This window comes from Poecile atricapillus, chromosome 12 (genome assembly GCF_030490865.1).
Source record: "Poecile atricapillus isolate bPoeAtr1 chromosome 12, bPoeAtr1.hap1, whole genome shotgun sequence".
NCBI lineage: Eukaryota > Metazoa > Chordata > Aves > Passeriformes > Paridae > Poecile > Poecile atricapillus.
Window position 1 is genome coordinate 11969964 of NC_081260.1, and position 11172 is coordinate 11981135.

The following is an 11172-nucleotide window of genomic DNA, read 5'->3' on the forward strand; positions in this document are numbered from 1 at the left end:
TTTGGCAAGTACAGCTTCAGTGCTTCTTTTACTGTTCGTTGTGCCCTTATGGTGTGCATAAATGTCTGTGCTTAAGGAAAAAAAAGACTGTGTGGCTGGCATGTAAGAATGATGTAAAGCTCCAGTCATATGCTTCCTATAAGAGTATTGACTGTGGTGGTTTCATTTACTATTTACCATCCTGTTCTGAGTAGTGCTTTAAACAAGGAAATGCTTTGTTACTGTTTTTCTAAGGCTGTCCTCTTTCTTTCAAAAATGTTTTCATAAAACCCCACCTTCATGGTACTTCACCTTTGGTTTTGTTTTTTTTTTTTTTGCTTGGGATATGTTGGCTTCTGGGAGAGATTTGTGTGAGTGAAATGCACTGTTCCTGTGGCATGCAGAGGGGTGCCCAACAGCAATCAAGTGGGCAGCTATTTGTAGTGAAGGATGTGGGAAGGGAAGGACAGAGTGAAAAAGGTCCAGGGAACTTTTTACAGCAAGATAAATGTTATTAAATTTGCAGGTTTTAAACCTATGAGTGGGGATAGGGAAATATCATGGAAAGTGAAAGCACTCATCTCCTGGAATGTGAAAGCTTCTGTCCTTCCTCCATCTTCTGAAAAAGTTGTAAATTCAAATTTATTACACCTTTCTCCTATTTATATAATGCAAGTATTTTGTGAGTGACTAAGTAAATATTATTGTGTCTCAATGGCTCCATGGCTTCTTGAAACCAATTAACACTGGTAAATTTAAAGTGAACTGTTGAACATTGATTTATTTGCAAACCTACTGTCATATTCAAAGGGGGGAAAAGGAGAGAAAGTCTGTTTCAGAGGCTTACTAGCAAACTATAGAGCCTCTGAGAACAGGCATTTCTTTCACTTTCCATGAGCCATGAGCTAGTTCTTTTTATTGCTCTGCCAGGCTAGTTAGATCGATGTCATCACTGAGATTGCTGTCCATGTTCTGATATAAATCTTAGTAAAATACGATTCTAGATCCAGGGGACAATTCGCCCACATGCCATTATCATCCTCCCGAACACCAGCGGCATGGAGCTCCTGCTCACCTATGAAGATGAAGGCATCTACATTGATATATATGGGCATTTCACAAAGGAGACTGTTCTGCAGTGGGGAGAAATGCCAGCATCTGTAGGTATGTATGAAAAATAGCTCTTTATTAAAGATAAGATTCTGCTGCATGAAGCCTGACTTCTTTATGAGGTTTGTATCTGTGTGGAAATGGTTGTATGGCACATAAAGCAGCTTCTGAGCAAACCAGATGTGTAAAAGAGTAAACAGATTTATGGGTGTTTGTGTTAACACAGCCAATGATTGCAATAGAAGCTTCCCCTTGGACCAGAGTCTGTATTCTTGTCACACTGTTTATTGCATCACACATTGACTATACAGACAGACTTCACTGAGGATGCAGCTTACCACCAGTTTTCACAGGGAGAATTATGTGAATTACAGAGGGGGAAAAGTGTTTTGGTTGTTCATAGCTCACAGCGTTTTATGTAGAAATTCACAGCTACTGAGGGGTCAGTTACTGAAGAGATCTGTAACTGCTGTCAAATGGCCCATTCATTTTATCACTTTAAATTCACAGGGCTGCCAGCCCAGGGTATTTGTGATGGATTCTTAATCTCCCAATGCTTGCAGTTGGCTGTGTAGGAGGAGATTCTGGTTGTACTGGAGCCAGGACAGCTGTTTGTTTCACCTTTCCCATAGGGCTTCAGGCAGACAGTGTGGCAAAAATGAAGAACAACACAGGCAGATTTTTGGCTTTATTACTTGTTACTTTTAATTTCTTGTTCTTTATTTTAAAACAAACATACCAACAAAACAAGCCCAAGACAATTAGACTGCACAGAAGCCTGTTATTAGCTTGGTGGAAACTGGATACCACAGTGAAAAATCAAGGATGTTCACTTTTTCCTTTCACTTCTACCTGATTAGTTTTAGGAAAAGCCCATCTTTAGGATGTGGTTGAGTTCTGATTGAAATCACATTTCAACTAAAAGTTAACCTAACCTATAAACACACAATTCAAACTTCACGTAAGGGCCTCTCTTAACTGTTACTTTAATAATTTTACCACTAACTCCTATTAATTTTCTTAATCCTTTGATATCATTGGCTGTAGACAAAAACATTATGAGAGAAGTGTGAATAACTGTTATTTGAATGGCCCAGCTTAGGGGTAACTTAACAGTTTTTTAAAAGATCCTGTTTTCCTGGTATTTCTATACCCATTTCAAACCTCCTGAAGTCTGTATGAGCATATCTCAATTTTCACTCTCTGTTGCAGAGATAGAAGGGTCTTGTGTTACCCTCAGGGCACTCTCGAGTCACCCTTTGCTTATTTCTTGATTTCTTTAAACAAGTATTTTGAAAGAAAAGTTTGTAGTTGATGAGAGTATTTTGATACAAAAAATAAAATATAGTTTGTATTATAATCGATGGATTTAGGGCAGGGAATCTAAATATATCTTATTCATAGTCTTAAATTGGGACCTCTGTGACCAATCTGTTAATAATTTAGAGAGAGGAAGCTCAAATCCCATGGGAAATTAAAACTGTAGAAGTATTCTATGTTTAATCTGAAAGATGTACACATATGTAGGGCAAAATATAAATATAGCTGTAATATTTTCTGTAAAACAGGTTTTAAAAAGGCATTAAGAAACATCAAGTTAATAAGATTTAGTAGCACTCTTGCCCTTTTGTGTGAGTAATGAATTATTTACAGTATGTAGCCATAGAGGGTTGACACAAATCTGGATATTCCCAGAGGAACTAGTAAAAGTCTTTATTTCCTTTTCCCTGTACATTTTAGAAGCAAGAAGACTATTCTGTAGAGAAGCAGAAAGGTGGTTAAATTACTGCCTCAATGCTCTACAACATACCAGCTGGAAGCATAGGATATTTTTATCTAAAGCTGCAGTGGAAAGTGGACTCAAAGTAACTATTCCCAAGGTGCTTGTAGTATAGGAGCTATTGTTCCAAAATAAGACAACTTTTTTCTGAGTATCTGCTCTCAGTTCATCTCACATGAAACACCTCTAAAATCTCCCACATGAGAGTATTATTATGACTCAGTACTGACCTGTGAACTCAGTACTGCTATCCTTCAGATTAATCTCCATGTATAGACAAGTCCGTATTACTGCACAACTGTGCAAATGGTGTAATGAGGCCATTTTGTTTGCATGCTGTTTCACAGATGAAATTTGGAAAAGAATTTTTTGATTCTGCTACAAAACTGAGATTTTATGCTACTTGTAATTAAACCTGTCATTGGCAGTTGGTAAGTTCTTGGTATATTGGCCAGACAGCAGAGCATCAGGGCTGAACTTTGCGGATCTGATTTATTCCTGAATGCTGCCTGGAGGTCAGATCTCTTCAGAACACAGCAGAAGTGGTCCTGCAGATGACCTAGAGGTTGCAGCAGTGGTTACTGGGAGCTGTATGGAAGCTATCAAATTGAAATCTGCCAAAGGCAGATACAGACACAGTGGCACCTGGAGTGTAAATTTCATGTAGTGGAAAAGATCAGGAGACTTATTAGTTCTTTGTTGCTGGACCTATATGACCTACACTAAATAGTGTAGCCACAGAATGATTTCATGCTGTTAATATATATGCACCTGCCTTACTTCCCAGAACCACAGGGTGCCTCTGTCGCTGTTGTATTCAAAAGCAAAGTTTGAAAAGGTTAATGTGATTTCAATTGGTACAAAAAAAGAGCAAAAATTTGAGTCTTGTATCATTTTGATGTTCCTCACTTTATGTGTGGTCTGGGCTTTTCAGATACTGTAGACTGCATGGGTGCTGCCCTGGGTTCATCCTGCTACTGCTGCACTGTCAGAAATGTTAATGACACTTTCTTCACAGCCTACAGCAATGCTGCCCTGTTGTACAGACTGAAGCATAAAGACTTTAAAATATATTCCATTTCATCTGTTTGAGATTTAGAAAATACTCCTCCTCTTTTGCCACTAACCCTTGGTTGCTCAGTGTTGCTTTGCTTTTAAAATAGGTTGATTTCTTCCTTTTTCCTCATGACTGGGATACTAGGAAAGAATTATCTTGCTCTCAGCACTAGTGGCAGGGAAGCCTTCAGTGTGCAAAAAGAATAACTTAAAGTCTTCTGAACAGATTTAGGGGAAATTTATAGACTCTGAGGAAACTAAAATCACAACACTGTAACCAAACCATATGTGTTTCCAAGGAGGTATGATTTTCATACATTTGTTCCAACAACAGTTATAAAGCAAGGATTCCAAGTTAATATTAAACCAACTCTGCTAGAAGTGTATACAGTCACGTGGGCATATTGCCTTTATTGTCTGCTGTCTTTCTCAAGCAGGATTGCAGGCTGTTGCTTCCAGTACCTGTCTGTACTGAAAGTTCAATTTTTAGACAAAAACCTAAATCAATACAGAAGGTTTTAAGAAGCAGACCTTACTCACACTAATAATGTAAGGCTGACATGCACTGTCCAATGAAGCTAAAACCCAGTCCAGTGCACACATTCCCTCTACATCATTTCAGAGCACCAGAATTCTCAGACTAATGATACAACAGGTGATAGCTGGGCAAAAAGAACAATTTCTGAGCACTGACTACCAGTAGAGCATAACTGATGTGATTTTACCTTGGAAGCCCATACAAGTACCAATTGGAGGGCTTTCACTGAAACTATGCCTAATTTGACATCTGTGGTGTTAACTCCTTCATCACTGTTCCAATTTCTTATTGCCAGATTTCAAGGGAGTATTGTAGTAAGCTTCCACAGCACTAGTCTTTTGGTTTTGGAAATATGGCACATAACCAGTGATGGGAAGACACCAAATGAATCATGCCATGGTCTCAGATTCTGAAGTATTTAGGTTTCAGACTAAGCTGAGCTCCATAGTAAATACAAACTCAGCTTCCTAATGGGAACAGAGTACAGTGGGTACAGAGAAGACAGTGAAGACTTTTCTCAAATATGAACAGTTAAAGGATGAGAGGCAAAGATGGGCACAAGTTGCACCACGTTATATTAGGAAGAAATGTTCAGCCTTGAAAGTAGTGATGCATTGCAGTAGGGTCTTGGAAAGGTTGTGAACTATCCATCAAACCATGTCTGTACAAGGTCCTGAGTAACCTTGTCTATTCTGGCCCCACTTTGGGGCCAGCAGTTAAACAAGATGCCCCTCAGAGGTTTCCTTAAAGCTTTTGTTAGTCTAAGATATACAGTAATAGTTAAGGTTTATGTCTAGAGTTCAGAATATAAGTCTGAGAGGACAAACTGAAATTTAGTTACTACTTCTAAGGCTTTTTGTGTAAATTTAACAATATATTCTGAATTATTTGTATTTTATCAAAGAGAAATGCATCAGATCCATAATTAACATAAATGAGGCAAGAATCAATCTTTCAGCTGTTAAATAATACCTTTTTTTTTTCTTTTAGCTTACCTTCAGTCCAATCAGGTCATGGGCTGGGGAGAAAAAGCAATTGAACTACGCTCTGTGGAAACAGGAAATCTGGAAGGAGTATTTATGCACAAGAAAGCACAGAAGCTAAAATTTCTATGTGAAAGAAATGACAAGGTACAGAGATGACTACAGTGTGGTGACTTAGCAAAAATGAGTAATAGCTGACTATGACAGACCAGTTCATTTTGGTAACTTTGTTTTTGGTTATTTCCTTGGTATAACTTTGGTTATTGGTAGGTATGACCTTGGTATAACTTCCCTGTTCAAAGCCAATGTAGTCAGTGATCCTACAGAGCACCCATTATAGATATTCATTATGGATGTTGCACACATTGCCACCACCAGCTGTTAGAACTCTCTATTCACCCAGCCTTCACTGCTGTCAGTAATAACAAATACAGGCATTGTGAACTGCATAGCACCACAGGTGTAGTGGGGAGGGTTAGTTTTTGGGACTGAGCCCCAAAAATTCCCAGCTGCAGGACTGCCTCTCCTGGGCTACTGAAATTACAGGCAGTTCAGAGCAGTCATCATGGGGAAAAAAAAAATCCAACACTCTTAATTGCAGACACCAATGGGTATGGATAATCAGGTATGTTTTCTTGCATATAGCAGTTTTGGTAAATGTTCTCTGAAATCTGTTTAGTCCCACTGTCATATTTAGAAAATGGAAGCCCTAAAACCTTAGATTAATTATTTTTAAATGTTCTCCTATGTTTTTTCAAATAGGGGAAGAAATACATTAAATAATGCAGTTGTACCAGAAGTACAGTTTTTTAAAAAGTTTCTCATGGGATTGAAATTCAATTGTGATATATGTATATCCTTGTATTTGGGACTGTGGCATTCTATCACCTTTCTTATATGAGTAAAAATATTTTCATAAATATAAACTGACAGTAGCATTTTTTTTCTTTTTTTTTTTGTCTTTTCCCTTTCAAGGTGTTCTTTGCTTCTGTGCAGTCAGGAGGCAGCAGTCAAATATACTTTATGACTCTTGGTCAAAATGTACTATTCAACTGGTAAAGCACATCAAAATGAAGAAAATGAAAAATTCCCTATAGGTAGCAGTGTAAAATTCTCAGAGGTAATACACACAAATTTGCACTTCTTACCTACAAAAATGTTGTCATTATTAACTTATCAAAATTCATATTCTTTCAGTCTGGAAAGAATTCCATTTTCCTGTTGAAGTATTGCAGACATGTTTAGTTTGTCTTTCAAAGCATGTTGCAAACAAAGATTGTATTAGGAGACTTCAGTGAAGAATGTAGCCAATATAAGAAGCTCCTGTACTCTGAAGAATGGACAGTTTCACAGGTGATGTAATGTTGGTATCTTGAACCGAAGTCACTTTTTATGGACAACAACAGCTGTAGGTAGATACAAAAACACAGTTGGAATCTATTTGGAATTGGGTTTGGACTCATTTTGCAGTTTAAGCAAGCTGTTAGTGTGTCACCGAGATGAACTTGAATGACTTGCCCAAGTCTTACAGCAGTGAAAGAGCAACAGCCTGTGGTAGCTTGAGGGATCCTCCTTCCTTGGACCTTGAGGGATCATCCCCTGTGCTGGGTGAACAGGTGTGTTTCAGTAGAGTTATAAAAATAGTTAATTCTGAACATATGCCCCATCTGGGATTTTTACAAATGCAGGGGGGGACAGACTTTGTGTTTCTCTCAGGGCTGGATGCCTGAGCCTATAGACACAGTTACTGTAGGATGTATTGTAAAAACAGTTAAATAGTCAAAATCATAGATGCATAAAGCATTATGAAACAGAACCTGTAAGTTTTATTCACACCTGGGACCCGCACTCATATGAATTGATTTAAAGGCACTACCCATGTATATAAATAAGGGCACAAGAGCAGGCACTTTCTTTTCTTCCTTCTTGCTCTTTCACATAATTCTTTATGTATTTGTATGTAAATATAATCTTTAAACAATGGATGTTAAGATTAACAAATGTATTCTTAATATAGTTATAAAAATATCCAAAGAGTTAATCTATTATAAATAGAAAATATAAATAATTCCAGGTGCTTTCTATGCTAATTACATCTAAATAAAGCTGTGTCTTCTAGTGTTACTGGTGCCAGTGTTTCTGCATAAACTCTGTTCTCAGGGGCTTATAAGTTGGCCATAAAACTATAGAGATATAATATATATATATATATTATATAGTCATATACTATGATTCAGTTGTAGGGTTTAATGTAATCCTTATGTAGCTGATTTTTGGATGTGCTTTGAAAAAGTAAAGCATCAAATGTAAAACAAAAGAGCTCATTCCAGACATGATACAGTAGGGATAATGCTGTGGGCAAAAGTGAAATCACTAGTTCCAGTGCTTGAAAACAGGTATTTTTACTTGAAATATTTGATATTGAAAGGTGCAGGGAAAGTGTGTTGGAATGTCTGGTCGTCTACCTCAAGGATGATGGTTCCATGTTGACTAAGAGGGCAGAAATAGAGTTGTTGGAACTGGTAGCTGCACTGTCCAGTACGTCAGTTCAGGTGCTGACAGTGATGCTGTGACTGACAGGTGCTCAGAACTGCTGTCCCTGTGTATGTCAGCAGGGAATCAAACTAGGGGCTAATCACCTTTCCCCTTGCTCCCTGTGCTGGCATCTCACTGCTGCAGGCATGTCAGAGGTGCCTGCACTGTTGCTGTTACGTTTTTGGCTATATGGAGGACTGCACTTTCCAAAGTTACTAACCTAGCACTTTTCACAGGCACTAGCTTATCTCAAAATGTATAGTGTTTTTTAATGAAGTATTTTCCTTTTAAATGTTTAACTAACAGAAAAATAAGCCTAAAGCCATACTAAAAAAATGCAGTTAAATACTCAAAGTGGTTCTTAATGTATGTGAGTAATTAGCTTGTGTGCAGACTTGAAAACCTTTATGGAAACTGCTTGGGCAGAACTGTGTGACAACAGGAGCTCTGTCTGGTTGTAGTAATGTTCTGCCTGTTGCCAGGGCCTGGCTTGGCTCCCTGTGCTGCTGAACAGTTGGGCTCATTGCATTTGACTCACAGAACAAACAACGGGGTGGGGGGAATAAAAAACAAACAAACAACAAAAACAAACCCAAAGTGTGTAACAGAACAGAGATCAACATTACAATTACTAGCAAAAAGCAAGTTGCAGACAATCAACTTATCAGCAACTTACTTGCTTTTGACTTAAAAGTCTAAGAGACTGTGAAGGAAGAGCTTTCATTTTGCACACAGTAGGTGTTGCAAAACTTGCAAAGCTGCTCATGCTATAAGTAATCAGTGATCCAGGCTGCCCTGTAATATTTTTAATGTGTGCTTATCTCAGCAGACTCTGCATTACAGAGGATGCATGTGAATTTTGTCCCTCCCCTGTTGTGGTGTCAACGGGTAGGAGGTAGATATTTTCCTGATGTTAGCACAGAACAGTGGGAATTTATAATAACAACCCATATCAACAGATTAAAGAAGCAAATTTAATCAGATTTGTTTAAGTTTACTGCAGCAGAAAATTGTGACAATGAGTTGACACACTGAAGTTTAACTCCATGCTAAAAGCTAAACTTTGAAAAAATCCAAAAAACCCCAAGTTCAAGAGAGGGAATATGCACTATTACATTTGGATTGTAATTATTCATTCTGTTTCCCTCTATTAGTTCTTTCTTCTTTCTAGTTACAATTCAAGGCAGTGAGCTGGATTTTCATCTTCTATTCACTATAGAAAAACCATTCAAAATTTTCCATACATAATTATGGAAAGCATGGGGCACCTAGAGGTGAATGCTTTTGAAGGATTTAGAAGTGGTATTGCAAATAGCAATAGCAATTAGATGCAACAAAGAGAAACTTGTGGAACTGTCTCTCTATCAAGAGATAGTCAGAATGGCTGAAGATGAGAAAGAGCCCAGAGAAGTTGAGAAGAACAACTGAAAAAAGGGAAGTGACTGAAGAGGAGGGAAAAGCTGAAGAAAATAAACAGGAATAGCCAAAGGGGAGGGAGTGGATGTCTGGCACAGCATATTGCTGTAGGAGGAATACAAAAGATTAAAAGATGTTATGGAAAAGAAAGCAGCTAAAGAAATTGAAAAGTACCTGAAGTGATTGAGGGGAACTGAATGAGGGAGTCTTTTGAATAACTGTTCAGCTCAAAGCAAAAGTACAAAGGCCAGAAGAAAAAAATCCAGTAAACAAGGTTATCCAGACCTAGTTTTAACTATGCAAAATATATATCAGATTTGTAATTACATTTTGTGAGGTGTTTTCACTAGCTGTACCCTTTCACTAACTTTTAAAACCAAGGAGTGAACTGCTTAATGTGTTTTTCTAGTGATGTCACTTTGACATGAAAAAATGCTACAGGAGCAGAATGTTATGGATCCATGTCATTAACCCTTTGGTACATGCAGTCTCCTGCAGGTGGTGCTCATAATGTTGCATTTGCCACACAAAGTTGTGCTAATGCTGCAGCAATGTAGAACTGTGTGTATGTGCCTGCTTTCATTTTAGGCATGGTGATCTCTCTTTTGCAGCCTGAACCTTGGCACATGACTTTAAAACCTGGGAACCATGCAAGTTATGTACTGTACACTATGTATTTTTCTCTAATGTTGAAATTGTACAATTGAAACAGTAATAAAAATACTCTGAAAGTCAAAACTAGTATCACGCTTGTAATGATTCTGTTATATTGACATCAGCTTTATAAAAATCATAGAAACCTTTGTTATTGTTTTCCAAATCCAGTCACTATCATTAGGGAAACATCCCTATCTGCCCATAGGGACAAAACAAATATATATCCTTGTATGGATAAAAGATGTCTAAGTGACAGTGTGAGAGTTCAGACTGGACAGAGTGTTCCTAAGGCTGACTGCCAGTGCTGTGCTGTGTGTGCTGCTAATGAGCTTCACTGAATTTCTGTGTGTCTGCCCTTCTCTTACACAAACACCCAGTGGGTTGAGGGCAGTGGAACTGCAGCAAAATGACAGCTTGCAGTCACTGATGCTACAATAACTAGAATTGTTTCTCCAAAGACCATCATAAAAGCTGGCTTACAAGTTCAGTTCCACATTTAAACAGCTGTATTTTAAGTTAAATTAAGTATAAGCAAACCTGCAGTCTGTAGGAAAGACTTCTATTTTAAAACCTGTGCAGTAAGTCAAAGTTACACACACCAAAAGTGTAAGAAATTCTCCTGCTGATAACCCACCACTTTCTTCAACTGCCTTTCAAAGTGCAGAGAGCTGATTAAAGGGCAAGGGGATGTCAGCTGGGTAATCACTCAAAATGTTATTTTAGCATAATTTAACTGCTTGTGTTATTTTCTAAGAAGATTTAACAAAAGCACCTAGGAAATCATGGTGAAATGCATCAGAAAAACTTTTCTATTTTTGTTCTCAAAACACCTTGTGGTGAACAACTTTTACAGTAAGCTTTATGATCTTGCAGACCAGCTAATTTTTTTTTTAATTTAGAGCATTACCTTTTATTCTTTTGTGCCTTTCATTCCTCCAACATATTTTAAATGCAATGTTTAACAGAATGTAACAACATCCTCCTATTCAGCATAGCTCACTCTTTGCTGTAACTGCTATAAAGGCTAACTACTGTTTTAAGATGTGTTGTATATAAAAACCAAGATATTTGACTTCTAATTGTCTCTGAGAATTTAAGACTGTTGACTGACCAGAGGT

General features: G+C 37.7%; 1 protein-coding gene across 4 annotated transcripts in view; it reads left to right on the forward strand.

The window, feature by feature from the left end:
• Positions 1–10135, forward strand: part of NRK (Nik related kinase) — a 92724-nt gene extending 82589 nt beyond the window's left edge. For all 4 annotated transcript variants that reach the window (XM_058847776.1, XM_058847774.1, XM_058847777.1 and 1 more), the window contains 3 exons: positions 984–1143; positions 5454–5593; positions 6422–10135. In XM_058847776.1, the coding sequence (XP_058703759.1) occupies positions 984–1143; positions 5454–5593; positions 6422–6505 (384 nt within the window). In that variant the 3' untranslated portion in view covers positions 6506–10135. The remainder of the gene's footprint in view (positions 1–983; positions 1144–5453; positions 5594–6421) is intronic.
• The last annotated feature ends 1037 nt before the right edge of the window (positions 10136–11172 follow it).